This window comes from Dromiciops gliroides, chromosome X, assembly GCF_019393635.1.
Source record: "Dromiciops gliroides isolate mDroGli1 chromosome X, mDroGli1.pri, whole genome shotgun sequence".
Taxonomy (NCBI): domain Eukaryota; kingdom Metazoa; phylum Chordata; class Mammalia; order Microbiotheria; family Microbiotheriidae; genus Dromiciops; species Dromiciops gliroides.
In genome coordinates this window covers 46501857-46524623 of record NC_057867.1, presented here as the reverse complement: position 1 = coordinate 46524623, position 22767 = coordinate 46501857, and the positions used below count along the sequence as shown (strand labels likewise).

At 47.5% G+C, this 22767-nt stretch overlaps 1 protein-coding gene across 2 annotated transcripts in view; it reads left to right on the top strand.

Moving 5' to 3' along the window:
- Positions 1-1758: 1758 nt before the first annotated feature.
- Positions 1759-22767, top strand: part of ENOX2 (ecto-NOX disulfide-thiol exchanger 2) — a 300146-nt gene continuing 279137 nt past the window's right edge. Inside the window, exons 1-2 of one of the 2 annotated variants that reach the window (XM_043974193.1) lie at positions 1759-1901; positions 2482-2899. In XM_043974193.1, coding sequence (XP_043830128.1) covers positions 2581-2899 — 319 coding nt within the window. In that variant the 5' untranslated portion in view covers positions 1759-1901; positions 2482-2580. The remainder of the gene's footprint in view (positions 1902-2481; positions 2900-22767) is intronic. The other variant, XM_043974192.1, reaches the window with a different exon arrangement.

Below are 22767 nucleotides of genomic sequence, written 5' to 3'. Positions count from 1 at the left end.
CAGCAAAGGAGAAAGGAGTAGGGGGAGGCATCTTCTCATTTCTCTCCAAGCCTACCTTTTTCCACTTGAACTTGGAAACTAATCAGCCGCCTGGGGTGAGTTCCCAGGTTTCTGTGGTCATGCCTACTAACTAAACTGACCCTGGGGAATATTGTTCCTGGGGACTTTCTGAGTTTGCACCAGAGATTTAGAAAAGAACCTGTGCTCTCTGTCCTGCCCAGAGCTCAGTTTAGGGCCTGGCACAAGGTGGCCATTTCATGAACAAATGCATTGTGGAGCTGCCAGGTGAATGGGTTTCTTCCCTTTTTTTAAGCACACCTCCTTGGCTCCCCAGCCCACGCAGGTGAAATTGTTTCCATCTACAAAGTGCTGATGCATGTGGGCATTTCCTTCTCACTCCTGTCCCTCTGCGTGACCCCAAAATGGGGAATGAGTTTCCAGGCAGAGGGCTTGGGTTTGGACCTCAGCTGGGTTATTGATTGCACCACCTGGGTGATCTTGGCCACTTGCCAATGGGCCGAGTTCCCTCGTGTATAAAATGAAAAGTTGCATTAGCCAGCCTCAGAGGTCCTGTCTAACTCTAAATTTGTCATCCCATGAGCATCCGTGTCCTCCCAGAAGCTTACTCCCAGGGGTTCACCCAATGTGATGCTGGGACCAGAATTTGCTGATGACACCAGTGGACCACAGGTGACCAAAAGGGAGAGTTAAGGCTGTGAGCATCAGCGTGACATCACAGCCAGAGCCCAGAACAGGGGCCAACCATGTGGAATTGGGTGGGCAAGTTCCCTCCTCTTGGTGGCTTCCGTTTCTCCACCTGTCCGTGGCTTATCCTGCTGGGTTTGTTTGTCCCAGAGAGGTGCAAATTGACTCTGGAAAGATTACTGGTCTCAGGAGTTAGGAGGCCTGGCTTCAAAGCCCAGGTGTGACACATTTATTCATTTAACAAAACATTCACTTAGTACCTGTATGAGCCCGGACAAAATTTTTCACCTCTCTGAGCCTCAGTTTCCTCATCTGTAAAATGAAGGGGTTAATTAATCGAGGTATGACCTTGGAGGCCCCTTTACCCACGATCCCTTCAATGGTGCTTTTGCAAAGTAATTGGGCAGTTGGGGGCAGGGGCAGGGAATAGCAGCTGGTGGCTATGAGGTCGGCTTTTTGTAGGAGGAAGCAAGGAAATCGATAAGGCAGAGGTGAGTAGAGAGGGTGCTCCTGGCATGGGGCACAGACACAAGCCTGGGAAAAAGCACAGTTGGGAAAGGGAAAGTGTTTATGGACATTTCGAAGGCCACTTTGGCCGGAAGGTAGAGTGAACGGGAATAATAAGGCAAAAGACCAGAGAGGGGAGAGGGAGGGGGAGGGGAGAGGGAGGGGGAGGGGAGGGCACATGTGAAGGGATTGCAAAGGCTACAACAGACTAGGAATAAGTTGTTGGGGGAGGAAGAAAAAGCAGAGAGGAGAAAGAGCATTCGAGATATGCAACACAGGACAAGAGGAGGCAGGAGGAAATGGCTGGGCTGGGCAGTTTTTTCATAAGACAGAGTTGGGAGGAAAGGAAGTGGTTAAACACTAGGTAGTTGGGGGGGAGATGAGGAAAGGTCAGCTCTTGTTCGTCATACAGAAGGTGTGTGTGTGTGTGTGTGTGTGTGTGTGTGTGTGTGTGTGTGTGTGTGTGTGTGTGTGTGTGTGTGTGAGAGAGAGAGAGAGAGAGAGAGAAGAGGAGAGAGTGAATGAGTGAATGAGTCAAGAGGGAGGTAGTGCACTCCAGGCACGGGGCATGGCCGGTGCAAAGGCAGCAAGTGAGATGGAGTGTCCTGTATGAGGAGGAACAGAGAGGCCAGTGTGGATGGACTGCAGAGTGCTCAGGAGAGGGAAGAATGGCCAAGGAGGCTGCTAAGGTAGGCTGAAGTCAGGTTGTGTGGGGCTCTGATCACTCAGCAGAAGAGTTTCTATTTTACCCTGGGGTCAACTGCAAGCCACAGAGGTGAATGAGTGGGAGAGTCACCTCCTCAGGTTTACCTTTAAGGAAGGTTACTTTGGATCGGATTAGAGTGGACCGGAGAGACTTGAGGCAGGAAGACTATTTAGGAAGCTGTGGCAAAGGCTGGAGGGGATTAGGACCTGAATTGAGATGGCGACTGGGACTGTCGAGAAAGGGTCGGGTGGAAGAGACATAGTAGAGGGAGATCAAGCCGACCCCTTATTTGACATTTGGGGAAACTGAGGCTGAGAAGGGAAGTGACTCAAGGTCACTCAGGCAGTAGATGGCAGAGCTGGGATTCACACACATACTGTAAAAAAAAAAGCCTGTGTGAACTTCTTTGTGAGGAGAGCACTTTGTAAATAGTAACGCCTTATACAAATGTGAATCTTTATTCCCGCTCTTGACAAGCAACCAGACACAGCCTCTGTTACTAGGAAATGAGAGCGAAAACTACAATACCCAGAACGCCTTCTGACCCTCTGGTCTCTCCGTAGGGAAGTGGAGCAGGGACAGGGAACTCGAACGTGGTGCAGACTCCATCTCCCGAAATCCTCCCTGCTTAGTAGAGGCCTCTCCACCAATCCCCAGGCCGGATGTGCTCTGAAAGTTCTGCCTCTCGTGCCCCGGAGAACTACACTTCCCAGGGGGCGGCTGCGAAGAGCCTAGGCTTCCCTAGTGACCAGCGGCCAATGGCAGACGCGGAAGCGGCTAGCGGGCCCGAGGAGGAGGTGGTAACGGCCCGGACGGGGGCCGAGCACGGGAGCCTAGAGTGGCTCGAGCCGAGCCCGGGGCTTCGGGCGGCCTCTGTCGGGATCAGAGTGTCGGAGCCGCAGGCTGCCCACCAGTTGTCGGGCCTGCCTTTGTCGCCACAGATGTACAAGAACTATCTGTTCGAAGGCCGGAGCACTGGAGGTCAGTCAGGGGACTGAGGGAGGGACTCGGGACCTTCGGGGGCAAGTGGGAGGGGCTTCCGGGCCTTGGCCCGCCCCCTCTTGCCACGCCCCCGTCTTGAGCCAAGGGAGATGTGGGGAAGGGAGGCTGTTCTGTACTGCCCCGCCCTCCTTTGCTCACGTGTACCTATGGGGAGGCAGGGGCAGCCTTTAGTACTTCCCTCCCCTGCCCCCCCCCCACCACCACGTGTTGGAAGCTTAGAGCATCACAGCTGGGAGGGACTCTGAAGTTGTGGAGGGAACTGGAGCGCAGAGAGAGCAAGGGACTTGCCCAAAGTCACACAGCTAGTTTCTTTGTACCAGACGTGGAGACTCAAGCTCCCGATTCCAATTCCACAGTTTTCTCCATACATTTTGTCCTTCGGCACCCTCCTCTTTCATTGTGTGCCCTGGAGTTCTGTCAATCCCTAACACAGTATGCCTCACCTTCGTCTTTTCCTGTCACACTTCTTTTCATCTTCTGGCCAGGGAAACCTGGCTCCCAGAACACAAAGGGCCAGTAGGCACAAACAGACTCTTTGTACCCTTTTGCCACTCTCATTCTGCAACCTATACTTGTAGCTAGCATGTAACACGCCGCAGTTAACTCTTCCACCTTTCTCAAGGTAGTCAGTACCTGCCTTAGCTTCCCTCCTCGCCTCAATCCCCTGCCCTCCTACTCAGGAATGTCAATATTTGCATCCGTTTCCTCTCAGATACCCTGGCTTCCCATTTCCTTAACATGCCCAGATCATGACCTACATATTCACTCCACTTCAACTGTTCTCAAGGATGCACATAAGCTTAGATCTCACCATTCTGCAGTTCTGCTGGGTGAACTCAGCCTTTGGGCCTCCTATTTCTCCTTCTGCTTCACTTCTCCTACTCCTAAACCTATTCTTTGTATACACTGAACCATCTGGTCCATTTATTCCTTCTTCCAGGGCATCACTTTTGCCCTAGCCTTATTTCCTTCTATTCAAAGCTCTGACCCTTGACCCTATGCCCAAACACACACACACACACACACACACACACACACGGGTTAGACTAAATGGATACCAAATTCTGTGATTCTGTGAATCCCTGTTCCCCGTATCCTGCTACTGCTCACGATTCTACTATTCCTCCACTCCCTTTTCACTTTTTACCATCTATTATTCACCTCTCATCCACTAGCAGTCTGGCTCCTGACCCCACCATTCAGTTGAAACTGCTTTCTCCATGGTTACCCACAATATTTGAACTGGAAAATACAATGGCCATTTCTCAGTCCTTTTCTTTCTTGACCTCTTTATAGCTTTCAAACACTGTGGACCACTCCCTCCCCCTGATACTTTCTCTTTCCTGGTTTTCCCCCCTACACTTCTAACTTCTTTCTCAGTCTCCTTTGCCGGGTCATCATCTATCTCCCATCCAATAATTGGAGGGATTTGTCAACGCACGGTCATGGGCTTTCTTCTCCTCCCTCCCTATGCCCCCTCACTTGGTGTCTTCATAAGATCCCATGGGTTCAATTATTTCTATGCAGATGACTCCCACATCTCTGTGTCCATTTCCTCCCTGAACTCCAGCCCTGCATTACCAAGAAACCCCACAGGGACCTCAAATTCGCCACATTTAAAACAACTCGTTATGTTATTCTCCACCCTACTCCCACCTCCCCCTACCTCCCCACCTCCAGATTTCTGCTTCTGTCAAGGACACAACTGTGCTGCTGGGCACCCAGCTTCAGAACATTGGGATCATCTGGGACTGTGTCCTCACACTTGATCTCCTCTCAAAGGCAAAGCCTTTCTTGTGGATTCTACCTTCATAACCTCTAACCCTCCACTTACATTGCAATTCTGCTAGGGTTGGCCTTTATTACCTTTCACACGGGCTATTGTAAACACCTCCTAATTGGTCTCCCTACCACAAATCTGTCCACTCCCCAACCCACCTTCCCTATAGCTGCTAACATCATCTTCCTAAGGCACAAATATGACCAGGTCACCCCTCCCCCCCACAATCAGAAACCTTCGTTGGTTTCTTGTTATTGCCAGGATAAAATTCAAATTTCTCAGCCCAGCACCTTAAGCTCTTCATAATATGGCCCAAGCTGATCTTCTCAGACCTATTTTATATTACTCCCCTTCATGCAGAGTTCCTGGAAATCTGCATTCCAAATCCTTCCCTCCCTATCCCCCCTCATCCCCAGACATGCTCTCCACAGGTTGTCCTCTGCTCCCAGAATGCATGGCATCCTCAGGATGCATTGCTTCCTTGCAAATTCTTCTCCTCTTAGAATCTCAAGCTTTCTTACAAGCTCAGCTCTCATACCACCTCCAGCATAGAGCACTTCTTCATATCCCTACCCCCAGTTAGTTGGCGAATCACCTTCCTATTTGTCATAGTCTATGCTGTATTGCTCCCTCCCTTCCCAGTAGAAAGGAAGCACCTTGAGGGTAGGAGCTGTTTCCTCCCTGGAGCCTAGTGCAGTACCTTTCCCTTACCTAGCTCACGTAGCAGAGACTGTGACTTTCCAACCCTGCTTTTCTCCAGCCCTCAGACCCACATGCCAAACTGCAAGCCCATTGGCTATCTGAGTGAGAAGGGATCGTAGAGACTGTCCGATCCAACCCTGTCATTTCACAGATTGGGAAACCCTCATTTCCCCTGTGGCCGTAGGCTTTCCTTTCGGATTCTTCTCTTTCTAACACTTGATATCTCTGACATGGTGGCAAGGAGTGAGTTGTGAAGTGGAAAGGGCACGGAACTTCTGTGTCCAAAGACCTGCATTCACATTACCTTGGGCAGGAAGACCTGAGTTCAAATCCAGCCTCAGACCCTTCCTAGCTGTGGTACCCTGGCCAAGTCACTTAACCTCTGCCACCTCAGTTTCCTCATTTCGAAAATAGGGATAATAGTATCACCTCCCTCCCAAGGTTGTTATGAGGATCCAATGAGATCGTCTTTGTAAACCATGTCACCAACTTTCAATCACTCTATAAATGTTAGCCACGAGGATGGATGATGATGCCACCGACTAGTTCTGTGACATTGGGCAAGTAAAGGAAGGCACTTGTCTTCCTTCCTCTAAGCCTCGAAAGTGAAGGGAATAGTAATACCCACCCATCCCACCTTATAAGAGCATAGTTTCCTTGAGCTGAAGCTGGCAGGAATCCAGAGAAGAAAATTGAGGCCCAGGGAGGGGAAGTGACTGGCCCCTGGTCACACAGTTCCTGTGCCAGAGACAGGTTCTGATGGACCTCTAACTCTGGGGCCAATGCTTTTTTCCATTATGTGCTGCCGCCATGGGAGTGTTGAAAAGAAATCGCTTTGTGACTGGTAAACAACTAGCGCAATTGGATCTAGTGTTACTGGCTTCTCTTCTGAGTCTTCCAGTGGAGAGAGTGGACTTGTCAGGAAGTCCTGGATTTGAGTCCTGCCTCAGATCGGTACTAGCTAGAAGTACCTGCTGAAGTCTCATCTGGAACTTGGAGTTTGTAATAGTGGCCCCTCGTGGGTCTATTGGAAGGATCAAAGGAAATAATACCCATAAAGCACTTTGCAGACCTTGTTGGTCATCCTTTGTTTTCAAAGAGGACCAGTGACATGATGGGGCGATGTCTTGACTTGGGCATGAATTGGATTGAAGTGAGGCCTTGTTGCCCAAAGTCATCGGCCCCTCTCTCTTCCTGAGTCACTGAAGTCCAGTGGCAGGACCAAAGTCAGAAAGACTGACAATGGCCCAGGATGGAGAGGATGGCCTTGGGTGTCTGATCTCTGACCAAGCTCTGAGTGATCCACAGCTCCTGTTTCAGCAGCCTTCGAGGCCATTGGAACAAATTATTCGTATCTCACAGGAAACGTCTTCACACACTTGGGGTAGACACTCCCCCTCGGTCACCAACAGGTTTGAGGCCTGTTGGCTACACTCACCTTGGTTTAGCCCATCTGCCAAGAATGTTTTACTGGAATGTGGCCACTTCATGCTAGAGCTTCTCAGAGCCACGGGTGAGAGTTGGATGGTAGGTGAACACCGAAGGTGACTGAGCAGCCCTGAAAAGGACTCAGCAAGTCCTCACAACAGAGGCTCTAGTCCTCCAAGAACACCCCATACATCCCTTGCAAACCTTAAAGTGTTACAGTACTATTAAGCTATGGTTTCTTTCCTCCACTTTTCTTTGCTTTTGGACTTGGGTTTACCTCAAGGTCAGGCATCTCCTCATTCCGCAGTTCCCCCCACCCCCAGGAGGCCTGGGTAAATAAAAGGAAGAGGGAGAGAACCTCTTGGTTATTTATCCAAAAACATTTGTTAATTGGTGGCTAGGGTGCCAAGGCAGCTTTGATAGATGGAGCCCTTGTACTACAGGGCCAACAGCCCAAGACAGAAAGCACTGACAGAAGCCTAAAGACAGAGGATCTCCCAACAGGGTCAAAGAGACACTGTCTAGGCAGACTACATCAAGCATTTATGTTTACATGCATACACATGACGTTTAAGGTGAATACATTCTGTAAATATTCCTTACCCAGAGTACTCTCGTCTTCAACTTGTCAGACTTCTCCAGGGTCAGAAATGGAAGGGGCCTTAGAGCTCCCCCAGGAGATCTGGAGATGGGAAACTATTTCCTCAAGGTCACATATCAAGGCGAGGATGGAAGGGAGGCTCTCACCTTGCTTCGGTGGCCCTGGAATCAAGTACTCTTTATCTCCCAGATGAAAGTCTTCATGGGCAAGGTGGATTTTAAGCTGAGCCTTAGAGCTCAGAAGAGCCGAGGGGACAAATGAGATCCTTCTTCCAGTTATTGGGGTTAGAGGTCGTGCATGGGATCAATAGGGGAAAGAGAGAAAGGCGAAACACCTGTTGGGAAGGTGAGTGAAAGGCACAGGGAGAACTAAACTTGAAAACAGATGTGGTTCCTTGGCTATTGGAAGTCTTAGGGTGTGGTTTAAAGTCTCCACATGAGACTTTATAGTCAAACCACCAGGTGACAGTGCCAGACTCCTAGCCAGTGGTAAAAAAGGAGTCTATGTGGGGGAACCCAATTGGAGATGAGATCTTGGGAAATACAAAGAGTTCTGGGGCTCTGTTGCAGATGTGAAGTTAAACTCAGTCAAAGAAGACTATGAAGAAGACCGTTTGAGTAGAACATAAACTCCTTGAAGGCAGGTATCATTATCACTTTTGGATTTTGCATCTCCAGTGCTCACTATGATGCCTTGCAAACAGTAGGTGCTTAATCCATGCACGCTTGTCAAATGACTTGAGAAGACCATTTCCTTATTTATGGTGCTAGGATATGGCTGCGACTGTTTAGAGCCACATTTGTGTGTTACAGTGTTAATGTTCTGTGTGACAACCCAAACATTTTTTTTCTCTGAGACACCAGCTTGTTGCACCTGGGTATCATGGTAGCAGGATGCACCTGTTCGTTCTTTGTTCTGGGCTTCCTGCTGTGGCAGAAGAAGACACTGCTGCTTGAACTGGGCTGTGGCTATGTTCAATACAAACTCATTGCTTCAGAAAACCTGGTGTATCATGGGGGCCATGTCTCAGGAGGCTTGGGGCTCTGGCAGCAGGATTGTCTTCACATGTGGAAATCCTGCCCATCCTTCAAGGCCCAGCTCAGGTGTAGGGTTCTCTATGCCTCCTTGCAGGGCAGAAAGGCCTGAATTGGGAGTCGGACCGCCTGGGTTCAAGGCTGGGCCCTTCTCCTTAATACTTGTGTGGCTTTGGGAAAATCACCTCATCTCCTTGGGCCTCAGTTTCTTCCATTGTAAAAAGAGAACTTTGGATTAGAAGGTGCCTTGGGGGTTTTCTAACTTGAAATCCATGATCCCTCACTGGAAGTGATCTCTCTCATGCTCCATAATAAAAATAAGACGACGTGTTCTCTCATTCCCAATCAACAATCACTTCCTTGAAAGCAAGGCTCCCAGGTGGCATTGTGGCATAGGGGAAGATCATTGTACTAGAAAGTAGGCGACCTGGATTCAAGTCCCAGCTGGGCTACTGTGGCTTCTCTGAGCCTCAGTTTCCTGTTCTGGAAAATGGGGGTATTAATGCCAACCCCTCCTCCCTAATGGGGCAGTGTTGGAAGAGTGAAAGGAAGTGGGCCACATGTACTAAAATGACAGAGGTGGACGGGAAGGGGAGCTGGTTGTATAGTCACCAAACTTACATGTGCCACTTAACAAACATTTATTAAGTGCTTACTGTAAGCCAGGCATTGTGCTGGGTACAAAGGACAGACAGAAAGCCAAAACCTCCCAAACAGTTCCCAAGCTTATGTTCTGTCTGGGTTGACAACATGTGCATATATAATTATATACAGAATCAATCCGAGGTCACTTGGGGATGGAGACACTGGCGGAGGGGGAGGAGGCTGAAAGCCAGAAAGTCATCAGGCAGTATCAGCCTGTGTGCGGGCACGGGAGCCAAAATATGGGCTTGGAGGGAAGCAACGTCATACTTTCCTAAGGCCAGAAAGGTGGCTTGGACCCACTTCGGGAAGGGCTTTGAATGTCAAACAGAGGAGTTTTTCTTTGACCTTTGTGGTCCTACTGAGCTGCTGAGTGACATAGGCAGACCTGTACTTCAGTGATCTCCCTTGCACCTGGGGAGAGGATGAAGCTAGAGATCAGAGGCAGGGAGACCAGTTGCAATCTGGCTTTTGTAGGTGAGAGGCCTTGAAGGCCCCTGGGACCACATGAGTCCGGGGGCGGGGGGGGGGAAGATATGAGATGCTATGCTGTAGAATTGGCAAGCCTGGGATCTGATCAGCTAGGTACAGTAAGATGAGCTTTGGAAGCTGCATGACTAGAAGGGATAGGGATACCATCACTAAAGACTCAAGTCAGGAAGAGGGTTGATTTGGGGGGACAGAGGATGAGCTCTGTACCTCCTGCCAAGAGGGCTTTCTGATCAGAGGCAGACCCCCTGGCTCCAACACACCGACTCCAGCAACAGTCTGGCTCAGGAGATGAGCCAGAAACCCAGAGAGAAACTGCTGTGAGGGACTTCTGGTCCAGTGGGGTCCCCGAAGTCATCCAGGAGCTCCAGTGCAATAGGAAAGGAAGCGGCCAGCAGGACTACTCCCACAACGGCATGGAGGGCAGCAACTTCCAGAGAGGGGTCAGTAGAGTCAATGGGTGAGGACCTTGGGAGACCCACTGGCTGCCAGACCAGTGGCAAGGCAGCAGCGGCAGCAGCAGCAGAGACTGGAACAGCTGAGGGTCTCCGAGGACCCAGGCACTCTCTCCTAAGATTCCATAGAAGGAAAAAAATAAATTTTAGAAAAGGATAAAAAGGATTCCATAGAAGCCCCTTAGATCCAGGCATCTGAACCTCAGTGATGGGGCATCCTCCTCGGCCCCCCCCCCATCCCAGAGAGGTAGGAGTCAGCCCAGGAACCCAGATGACTCTGGGCCAGACCAAGCAAGGCCCCAGCACCCCACGCAAAAGATCAGTAGGAGCTAGAGCCTTACCTGGGAAGAAAGCCTCTGTTTATGAACCAAGGCCAAAGGGAGAGAGAAGCAAAGCAAAGAAGACCCCTGCCAGTATTAAAAAAAAAACACAACTATTGTAGATCTGAAAGGAACAAGTTCCATCACAACAAATGTGAGCAGAGACTCAAAGGAAAAAATTGAATTTTCATAAAAACTGTGTTACTATCTGGAAGAAATGACCAAGATTTTTTAAAAATCAAAGCAAAGTTCCCTAGGAAAGAATTGGAAGGAGGATAAATAGCTTTGAACAGAAGCCCCTGGGGAAGCTGGGTGGCGCAGTGGTTAGAGCACAGGCCCTGGAGTCAGGAGGACCTGAGTTCAAATATGGCCTCAGACACTTGACACTAGCCGTGTGACCCTGGGCAAGTCACTTAAGCCCAATTGCCTCACCCAAAAATGAATGAATGAGTGAATGAATGAATGAACAGAAGCCCCTGAAAACTAGAATAAACCAAACAAAAATGATGTCTCCATGGGACCGCAAAAAAATATTAGAAAAAAAAATCGAGATAAAAACATGGAAAAAAGGCAAACTTAAAAAAAAAAACTGAGCTGGAAAACAGAGCAAGGAGAGATCATTTAAGAATTACTTCTTTAAAAGCCTTACCACTTTCTTTCAAGAAACAATAAAGGACAACTGCTCAGAGAACCAGAGGGCAAAGTGAAGGTAGACATTGTCCACAGGTCACCTCCCAAAAGGAAAAGTCTCAAGCATGCCCTATCCAGTATCTAGAGAGGAAAAAGAAACGTCCAGAGATAAGCAGTTAAGATGCTAACAACAGTCAGGATTACCCAGGACCTGGCAGCTTCTGCTCCAAAGGAGAGATCTCGGATGACTATTCCATAAGGCAAAGATAGGCTTACAGCCAAGACTAACTCATCCCACAGAGTGGGGAAATGGACCCTTCATGGAAGAGCAGTTTGGTTAAAAATATCAAACTCAACAGAAACAAGCAGGGATGGGAAGTGTGGTTAAGAGGGACGATAATACTGGAGAGGGGCTAGCTAGTTTCTCAAGCAAAATCAATTTACTTCTTGAAGGGGACAGTGTTAAAAGGGAAAAAGAAGAAAAGCAACTAGAATCTAGGGAGTTCTTATGGGTTGGGGAGTGGCTGTGCAAATTGGGGTATATGAACATAAAGGAATATTGTTGTGCTGTAAGAAGTGATGAAAGAGAATTTCCAGGGGGCCTGGGAAGTAGGGACTGATGAGTAGGACCAAGAGAACAATGTATACATTGACAATAGCATTGTTTGTTTGTTTTTTTTTGCGGGGCAATGGGGGTTAAGTGACTTGCCCAGGGTCACACAGCTAGTAAGTGTTAAGTGTCTGAGGCCGGATTTGAACTCAGGTACTCCTGAATCCAGGGCCGGTGCTTTAACCACTGCGCCATCTAGCTGCCCCGACAATAGCATTGTAAAGAAAAATGACTTCACCAGACTTAAGAGCTCTTTGATCAACCATGTTTCCCAAAGACCTAGGGTGACAGACACTCTCATTGCCCCACCAAAAAACATTGAAATCTACAAAAAAAAACAAACAAACAACGATTGGGGAAAAAACAAATAAGTATAGTTAACAAAACGAGGCTACACAGTGGCCACATCCATTAATGGTTGCCTCTTTCTGTACATTGTGTCCATCACCTCTCTGTCAGGGGAGATGGTATCAGTCTCTCAACAAACATCTATTAAGCACCTACTATGTGCCAGGCACTGTGTTTCCTACTGGGGATACAAATACAAAGAATGAAACAACCACTATTCCTAAGAATCTTTACAACAAGGACATATAGAGACAGAAAAAATATAAGTATGAGGACCTTTAAGATATAGATGGGGGGGGTGCAGCTAGGTGGCACAGTGGATAAAGCACTGGCCTTGGATTCAGGAGGACCTGAGTTCAAATCCGACCTCTGACACTTGACACTTACTAGCTGTGTGGCCCTGGGCAAGTCACTTAAACCTCATTGCCCTGCCCCCCCCCCAAAAAAAAAAGATATAGACTTAGGTATAAGGCAGAGCTTGTGACGAATGAATGCCCTTCTTTATTGAGGAGTATCAATGAGGAAGAGGAAGAAAATGGCTTCAATGCTGTGAGAGATGGAGAAGCAGCCTCCTAGCTTCACAGCAGGAGACCTGTGTTCAAATACTGCCCTAGAAACCTGCTGAGTGATCAGGGCTAGTCACTTTCCCTTCTGAGCCCGTTTCCTAATCTGCTAAGTAGGGAATGCTCATTCATTCACTATCTGTTATGGAAGTGGATTCTTTGATGATTGTAGGGCATTAGTGACTAAATAGTCACTAATCCTTGACAAAGCCCTAATCACTGAGCCTTCGGGGCTTTTAAAAACAGTTACCTTGTGCTAGGTACTGGGCTAAGAGCTGAAAATAGAAAGTGCGCCCTCAATCTTCTAATGGGGGAGAAAACACAAAAAGAACTATGTAGGTAAAAGAGATATATATGTATATATACACATATACATACATGCATGTATGTGTATATGTATGTATATAGGCAATTGAGGATGCTAGAAGTGACCCTGGGTGACTGCAAGGATGTTCGTCCCCTTGATAATAATAGGGAAGTTCAGGAGTGGGGAGGGTTGAGGGAGGGTCTTGGCTCTCGCTCAACCTGTTCAGAGGCCTCTGCAAACAACCCAGGGTCTTTTATGTACCTAGCACTTCACTCATCAGACCTAGGACAGAGTTGTGCTGCTGTGTTTTTAAATTCTCTGTTTGGGAAGGGGATTTTAGCCCAGAGCTACTGAAAGCTGTGATAGAATCGAATGCATCTCTGGGGAACTGATGTTGTTGCTTTATTTTTTTTTAATGTCACGTAGTTGTATTTTTCTACCAATCTGTCCCTGGGGACAACCTTGGTTGAATTCAACTGGTAACCCTATTTACAGACTATAGCATGAGCCTCTATGATATTCTTGGCATGATGATAATACAATACATATGTCTGAGATCCCAACTGCATAGGTGATCAAGTGACTGGGGACTATGTGATTTCCCCCCTTATAAATAAATGTACTAACTTTTTCATGGAACCCCAGAAGCTTAGAATTGGAGGAAACCTTAGCAGCCAGAGCCCATCCTATATTTGAACAGGAGACCCTGTGATAACGTTTCTAGCAAGTGGGCTTCTGGTTTTGACTTGAAGCCCTCCAGTGAGATCTTTGACTTGAAGACCTACCACCTCCGGAGGCCATTGCACTTGGTGATCTCATCAGCTTCCATGGATTCCAGAATCAGCTGTATGCCCATGACTCCCATCTACTTATCCAGCTCGCTCCCAGGTCCCCAGCTTCAAAACCTAGGTGTCATTCTTGCTTCCTCGCTGTCCTTCATACCCCATTTCCAAACAGTAGTCAAGTCCCATCGTTTCTACCTGACATCTCTTACAGACCCCCCTATTTTCCTCTGCCACTGCCGCCACCCTGGTTGCAGACTCTCATCAACTCACCCCTGGACTATTGCAATAAGCAACTAGTTGCCCTGCTTACCTTATGTCCCTCCCCACTCCAATTCATCCTCCAGCAAGTAGTCAAATCGATCTTAATAAAACACAAGTCTGAACATACTGCTCCCCCATTCAGCAAACCCCGGTGCTCTCAGTTCCATCGACAATCAAATATCAAATCCAGTTTGACTTTCAATGTCCTTCATAACATGGCCCTTTTTGACCTTTCTCACACCTTATTCCTTCCCGTGGACTCTGCAGCCTGGTGACACTGGCCTCTCTGTATCCCTCCAACGCAACACTGCATCTTGACTCAGAGCATCTTCCTTGGCTGCCCCTGTCCCTATCGATGATGGTCTCCCTACTCATCTCCATTTCCCTGCCTTCCTTCAAGTTTCAGCCAAAGTTCTACCTTCTGCCTGAAGCCTTTTCCAATGTTTAATCTCATTGTCTTTCCTCTGAGATTACTCCCAATTTATCCTCCCTCCCTTTCACTCTCTCTTTTTTAGATATAGATATGTATGTGTGTATATATATCCTCCCTCCCTTTCACTCTCTCTTTTTTAGATATAGATATGTATGTGTGTATATATGCATATGTGTGTATGCACACACACATGTATATGTACAAAGCATAAATATATGTACACATATGTATAAGGGATCTCTCTGTCTTCTTTTGATGCATAGTTCCAGATTGTTCTTAATTCAGATTCTCGCTCTGTGCCAGCCTCTGTGGCATGTACAAGGAAACAAAACAGTCCCAACTTCAATATACTTACCAGGCAAACGTGAAGCTGGGAAGTGGGGGTGGAGTAGGGTGGGCAGGCTGGCAGTAAGGAGGTGGGCATGGAAACTGAAGAGTCAGGAGAATGGATTGTTCTAGGAGTGAAATTTCACCCTTTGCTCCTTCTACTGTCCTCTGGGTCAAACAGAACACGTCTAATCCCGTTTAGAAATGCCAGCCCTGGGGCGGCTAGGTGGCACAGTGGATAGAGCACCAGCCCTGGAGTCAGGAGTACCTGAGTTCAAATCCGGCCTCAGACACTTAACACTTACTAGCTGTGTGACCCTGGGCAAGTCACTTAACCCCAATTGCCTCACTAAAAAAAAAATAAATGCCAGCCCTTTAAATATTTGAAAATAGCTACCCTGCCTCCTTGAAATCTTCTCTTCTTCATGCAAAACGTCCCAAGTGCCTGACCTTATATAAGTCCTTATATAATTCTGGATATGACACGATCCCTTCTTGATCTCCTTCAGCTGAACTCTCTCCACCTTACCAATGTCTGTCTTAAAACATGGTGCTATAACTGAGCACAGTAATACTAGATGTCATTTGACCAGGGCTAAGAGTACAGCAAGACTATCAGTCAGTCAGTCAGTCAGTCAGTAAGCATTTATTAAGCTCCTACTATGTTCCAGGCACTGTGTGGCTCAGTGGCTAGATCTCTGGGCCTGGACTCAGAAAGACCTGAGTTCAAATGTGGCCTCAGACCCTTCCTAGCTATGGACGAGTCACTTAACCTCTGTCTGCCTTAATCCACTGGAGAAGGAGGTGGCAAACGACTCCAATATCTTTGCCAAGAAAACCACATGGACAGTAGGGTCAATGGGGTCACAAAGAGGCAGACACGACTGAACAACAAAGTCCTATGGTTGACTCATATTGAGCTCATAGCCTACTAAAATCCCTGGAGCTTTTTTTAGATGAACTACTTTGTAGCTCTACTACCCTTATCTTGTATTTCTGAAGTTGATTTTTTGAACTCAAGTGTAAGACTTGACATTTCTCTCTATTAAATTTCATCTTGAAAGGCAACAAGTCAATAGAGAGCTGGCGTCAGAGTCAGCAAGAACTTGGCCTAGGTTCTACCTCTGACATATATTGGCTTCCTGACACCCGGTAATTCACTTAACCTCTCAGAGGCCCAGGCAACTCTCTAAGACTAGGAGTTGCAGGGTCGCTGCTGTTCTGCTTTGATAGAGAGGGAGTCACCTCACTTGGAGTTCCTTATACCAATGAAATCACAGGTGTGGCCCCACCCCCAAATCATCTTATTAGATTCAGCACAGTTGTTTATCTAGCCTTTTGGATCCCGACTCCATTATCTAATCCATTTGCCACACAAGTTATCAGAAACAGAGATAAAGGCTAAGGGCAAATCCTTGGGGCACTCCACTAGAGACCTCTTCCCTCTTTGATATCAGGTGATCAATAACTATTCTTTTGAGTCTGATCCTTCAACCTAGATTCGAATCCATCTAACTCTCTCATTGTTTACCCCACATCTCTTCATCTTGTCCACAAGAATACCTTTACATGATAATCCGTCAGATGCTTGGGTGAAATCTAGGTATAAGGATGTCCATGGAATTCCCCTGATCTAGTCTAGTAACCTGCTCAAGAAAGGATAGGAAGCTAGTCTGTTATGACCTGTTCTCGATGAAGCCATACCAGTTCTTTGGGATTACCTCATCCTTTTCTAAATGTTCATCGAAATCAGGCAACACTTGCTGTGTTTCGGTTCTTTAGCACCTCATTCTCCTTTTGGTCTTGGAAAGATTGCTCTCAGTTGCTTAGCGATCACAGCCTCCTGGTTTCTTCCCCCAGTTTTGGGATGTAGCTCGTCTGGGCCTCATGATTTCAACCCATTGAAGGCATGTAGGTACTCTTAGGGTTCCATTATATTGGATTTCAATTTCCTCATTAGCCATTTTTGCTTTGGTATTTCTAATCCAAACGCAATTCTCCTTGGGCATTCCATCTCGTCTTCTCTAACAAACCACCCCTACTCTCATCCGCGATCTCTCATTTTCAGTCTTTCTCCTTTCCTGCTGCCTACAAACATGCCCATGTCTCCCTCCTCCTCAAAAAGCCCTCCCTCAATTCTGCCTTTCCCATTAGCTCTAGTCCTATCCCCTTCTTCCCTTTCTCTGCTAAACTCCTTGGGAAAAAAGAACAACTGTATATAGTCTGTGCTTCCACTTCCTTTCCTCTTACTCTCTTCTAAATCTACAGCTCCTCTAGAATCTGGCTTCTGACCTCACCAGTCAACTGAAACTGCTCTCCACTGGTCCTGATGATCTCTTAATTGACCAATGGAATGGCCTTTTCTCAGTCCCCATGCTTCTTGACCTCTTCGCAGCCTTTGGTATTCATTTGACACACTCTTGATCATCTTCTCAGCCTGAATTCTCTCTCCTGTCTCTCTGTGTCACTCTTGCTTCAATCTGTTCCTATCAAACTGCTCTTCAGTCTCCTTTGCTGGATCCGCAGCCGTGTCATATGTCCTCAAGGCAACTTCATGAAACTTTAGAGGCACCTAGGTGGTGCCTGGAGTCTAAATTTGGCCTCAGATACTTACAAGTAGGGTGATCCTTGGGCAAGTCACTTAACCTCTGTTTATCTCAGTATCCTCACCTGTAAAATTTGGATAATGACAGCACCCACCTCACAGGGTCGTTGTAAGGATCCAAGGAGATCTTGGTAAAGCTCTCAGCACAGTGCTTGGCACATAGTAGGCATGATATAAGTGCGGATTCCCTTCTCTTTTCTGTCTGTGCTATCTTGTTTGGTGACCTCATCCATGACTAGTCTCCCTCCTTAGCTCCAATGCCACTTCACCATTTGGACATCGGACAGTTCCCATTGAATGATTCACAGGCACCTCCAACTCAACAGGTCCACTACAGAACGCATGATCATCTCCCCCGAAAACCCGCCCCTCTGTTTGGCTGAGCCATCATTGTTAAGGATGCCACTTGTTTTCTTCAACACCTCATCATCTTCTCTATTCCTTATTGACATCGTTGCCAGCAAACATTTATGAAGTGCCAGGCAACAGGGACACAAAGGGAGTCAAAGAGTAGTTCCTGGCCTTGAGCTCATGTGCCAAGGAGGGAGATGACATGGAAATGATCCCATACGAACAAGATATATCCGGGGCCGGGGGGGGGGGGAGCTAGGTAGCACAGTGGATAGAGCACTGGCCCTGGATTCAGGAGGACCTGAGTTCAAATCCAGCCTCAGACACTTGACACTTAGTAGCTGTGTGACCCTGGGCAAGTCACCTAACCCCAATTGCCTCACCAAAAAAAAAAAAAAAGATATATACAGGGGGAAAAGGAGTAATCTTACAGGGCGAGTTCGGGCACTTGTGGGGATAGGAAAGGCCTCCTGCAGAATGGGGCACCTGAGCTGTGCCTGGGAGGAAGCTAGCAAAGCCAGGAGGCAGAGGCGCGGACATTTCAGGGGCTGTGTGAAGACACGGTAAGGACAACAAGACGACAACAAGTGTCCCTGGGAGCAGAGGCCATGGAAGAGAGTAGAGTGGTAAGAAGCCTAGAAAGGCAGAAAGGGCTTTCAAGGTGAGGCAGAGGATTTGGGAGTTAATCCTAGAGGTCACAGGAAGCCATAGGGGCAAGGTCTGAGGGGATGACACAATCAGATCGGTGCTTAAGGGAGGTCCCTTTGGCTTTTGACTGGAAGAGAGACCAGAGTGGGGAGAAACCAAATAGCAGGCTACTGACCTAGTGAAGGCTGGAGGTGAGGGGGGGACTGGGTGAATGGGGACAACTCCCCCTCCCCGGGGTATGCTGGAGCCAGCTCCTTAAATGTTTAGTGTGAGCATTTCCAGCTCAGAAATCTGTGAAAGCTACAGGTCAGGGCTTGGTCCATTGTTTAGCTGATTATCTAAGCTTAAGAAAGCGATGGATAAACCATTAATGATGAAGACCAAACCTGACTCCCCCACTTGGAGAGCTGGTTGTTAAACGTTTACCATCACACTCCTAAGTGTGGGGGAGATGTGGTGAAGGTAGTAAAGATAAGCCCTGACAACAGATTGAATATGAGAGGTGAATGCTAATGAGGATTCTAGGCTGACTTCAGGTTTTGAGCCTGGATGACTAGAAGGATGGTGGTATCCTCAAAAATAACAGGGAGCTTTGGGATAGGGAAGGATCTGGGGGGGAAAGACAAGGAGTTCTGTTTTGGATACGAGTTTAAGATGCTTTGGGGACATCTAGTTCCAGATGTCCATCCAATAGGCAGTTGATTTTGTGGAACTGAAGCTCAGCAGAGAGGTTCAGGCTGGATTAGCAATTCTCAAAGTGAGATCCGAGCAGCCCAGTGGTCCCCAAGACCCTTTGAGGGGGTCCCTGAGGTCAAAATTATTTGCATAAAATACTGACATTTTCATTTCCAATATAATAAATGTCAATGGATACAGCCCACATAGAGGAAAGCTCTCTCAGGAGGTCAGCAGTCATTTTTAAGAGTGGAAAGGGGCACTGAGACCCTTTTGTCTAGATAAATCGATTGGAGACTCAGCTGCATAGAGATAAGTTGAATTCATGGGAACTCCTCGTTCCAATTCACCCCAAACCTTGCCGTTTCTGCCTCTACAACATCTCTTCCATATGTTGTTCAGACTCTCATCACCTTTCACCTGGCCTCCTACGACCGCCTTCTAATGGGTGTCCCTGCCTCCAGTCTCCCCCCACTCTACTCAACTGCCAAAGTGATTATGTGGACTTCCACATCTGAGCTCCCTACTCAGTGCACTCCCTTGCTCCCCTAGAGGACTAAAGTTCAAGTCCTCTGACATCTGGACCTCTTCCTAGCCTCGCCCCTTCGTCCCCCTCCACTCTCCTTACAACTCCCTCCCCTCGCCTAGTCCCTGCACACCCAACACTCCATCTCGGGGCTCCATACCTTTGCCCTGGCCATCGCCCATGCCTGGACCGCTCTTCCTCATGATCTCTGAGTTTCTTTGGCTTCCTCCGAGATTCATTTCAAATCCTGCTTTCCACAGGAGGCCTTTCCTGCACCCCCTCCCCCGTTGCAAGTACCTCCAAGGCCACCTTCCATTTCCTCCGTACATAGCCTGAACGTACCGACTTAGTTACTTCTCCCCAACGAGATTTGTAAGCTCCTCAAGGCTGGCGAAGGTTTCTCCTTTCCTCGTGTTCCTGGCACTTAGCAAATGCTTGTTGATCGAGAAAAAGGAGTTAAACGAACAGGTGTGTGGCATCAAACGATCCAGTCGCATTTCTTTGTGAAGATGCTCAACAAACATTCATTCCGCACTTATTATTTGTATGATTTGGCTCGAGTAAATCCTTGGGACTACAAAAATAAAAACCCGAAACTATTCCTGGCCTCGGGAAGCTTCTGTTTTTACTGGGGGAATACGCATGTGCACAGATAAACAAATACAAGATAATTTGAGGTGGGAGAGAGTACTAATAACCATTCTAGTTGTTTGTTTGTTTGTAGGTGGTAGCATTTAAATGGGAGTTAGATATTTAATTTAACTTTCGTGCAAAATGGATTGGTTTTTAAGGCCTGAAGAATTTCTCAGTATTAGATCCATAATCTAACATTCAAGGCTTTCCATGATCTGCTTGGTTATGAACTTAGCACCTCGCCTTCTTTCACGTCATTCCCCCTTCACGGGCTCTCTACATGCACTCTCTTCATCAGTGCCTCTTGAAATCCTTCTCTTTCATGCAGTCCCTCCTGATGACCCTTTTCTCATCCAGTGATCTTATCCTGAGATTTGTTCAGAGTGCTTTATCAGACTCTCACTGGTGCCCCTCTCACACTCTTCCTTTCATCATACTTGTTCCTCTATGTATTGTATCCCTTCTCACCCCTGGAGAGATGTCCTGGAGGGCATAGATGGTGCTTTTCCCCCCCTTTTTTGTGTGCCCAAGCCCAAGCATAATAGGCCCCAAACATCGAAGGGACTTAATGAATGACAGTTGAGATGAATTGAAATGAGGTAGTAATCGACTGCACAGGGTATTATTTAGGGTGGAGGGGCCTAAAATGACTGTATAAATAAGGAAATGTCATCTGTTTGTAGCACTTTATGGTGGATGCTGCGCTAAAGTCATGTTTTGATGCCTCACCTTGGCCTGGAGATAACTCTGGGCTTTTTAATACTTTGCCAGGTGTTCAGGCTCTGGAGGAACCTCCCAACTTGGAATAACTTTGAGGATGGGCCAGTTAATGGGACTGTGTGTTGTCCACTAAGGCCTGGCCCAGGCCAGGGCAGCCCAGCCTGGATAAAGTTTGGAGAGTCTCATCACCAAGTTGTCTGCAGAGCAATCAAGTTTTGGACTGCAGTGTCTCTTAAAGATTATTTTAAGTACAGTAATAGAGAAATTCTGAGCTAGGCCAGGGTAGTAGGTAGCCAGACTGATGATGAGTCACATGATCAGAGATTGGGAGAGATGCAAGGCACCATATAGACCATCTGGTGCCACCTACGACCATGGGGGTGCCACATCTACTACAAAAGCCCAGTCATGCAGCCAGTGTAGGCCTCTTTGCAACTCTGCTCTGTCTGTTGTGACTACTTCTGCCGTCATGGACCAAAGAAGAAGTCTCATCCTCCTTCTACTTGACAGTGAGAGAGAGACAGAGAGGAGAAAGAGAGAGGGGGGGAGAGGAAGAGAGAGACAGAGAGATAGAGACAAAGAGAGAGAGAGAGACAGAGAGGAGAGAGACAGAGAGGAGAGACAGAGAGACAGACAGAGACAGAGAGGAGAGACAAAGACAGAAAGAGACAGACAGAGACGGACAGAGAGGAGAGAGAGAGAGAGAGAGAGAGAGAGAGAGAGAGAGAGAGAGAGAGAGAGAGAGAGAGAGAGAGAGCTCATTTGTTAAGAAAACACTGGAGAGTCAGGAAGAGAGCTGGGAGAGAAGTAAACAGGGGTGGTTTGAGACCTTCCTGAAATGGTGGTCCTGGGGAGGTGTCTTCAAGGTGAGGAGGCTACTGAAGGTCTCGAGGTGGAAGAGTTCAAAGAATTGAGAGCAGAGCTGGGAGAGAATTGAGCATGGATGGCCTGGCTACAGATGTGATGAGCATGCCATGATGCCTTTAAATCACTGATGAAAAGGTCAAAGTGCCCAAGGTCAGATGCAGATCCCTAGGACCCTCCATTAGTGACCTCTGACCAAATAGACATTGAATCATTAAGGACTGACCTTTCAAGATCCTAGATGTATTTATGTTTTACACAACACTTTCTTTATAATACTCCATAAGGTAGGTAGTGAATATGCCATTAATTTCATTTTTACAGAGTAGGAAACTGAGGTTCAGAGAGCTAAAATGACTTCTTAGTCACATAGATAGTTAAGCAGCAGTCAGGATTCAAATGTGACTCCAAACCAGTAGCCTTCCTGCTATACTGTGCTGCCTCCCCTCCCCTTCTCTCTCTCTGTCTCTCTCTCTGTCTCTTTTTCTGTCTCTCTCTCTGTCTCTCTCTGTCTCTTTCTCCATTCCTCCCTCCCTCTCTATCCCACACTTCTGTCTGGCTCTTCCTCTCTCTCTCTTTGTCTCACTCTGTCTCTGTGTTTGTCTCTGTTTTTCTCTCTAAATGTGAGATGAGTTGTAGGGATATTATTATCTTCACTCCCTTCCCTGACCAGGGGAAAACTAACACAGAGCACTGCCACTCTATCACAAACTATGCCCTTCACAGACAGGCAAGTCATATCTGGAGACTTTAGCCAACTGTGGAGCAAGCCCACGAAGTTTTTGGTGATTTTCCTCTGTGGAGGCAACAGTGAGCCCCCAGCTCCTGGGGCCATCAGTAAGTGAACATCTATTTCTCTGTTTCCTAACAGTTTGGGAGCAGGGACCCTGCCTTGCTCACTGCAGCCGGGACCTGTGTGGGCCAGACTTACGGCAGTGTCAGCTTTTCCAGGGTTTCTGTCTGTCTCTTGCTGCAGAGATTTGGCAGACCCCTCAGCCCAATGTGATGGCTCTTAAATCTTCCTCCAGCTGGGCCTGGCTATTAGATTTATATGTATTAAAAAAAGAAATGAAGTGTTTACTGGTGGGGCAATTTAGAAGATCAAAACAG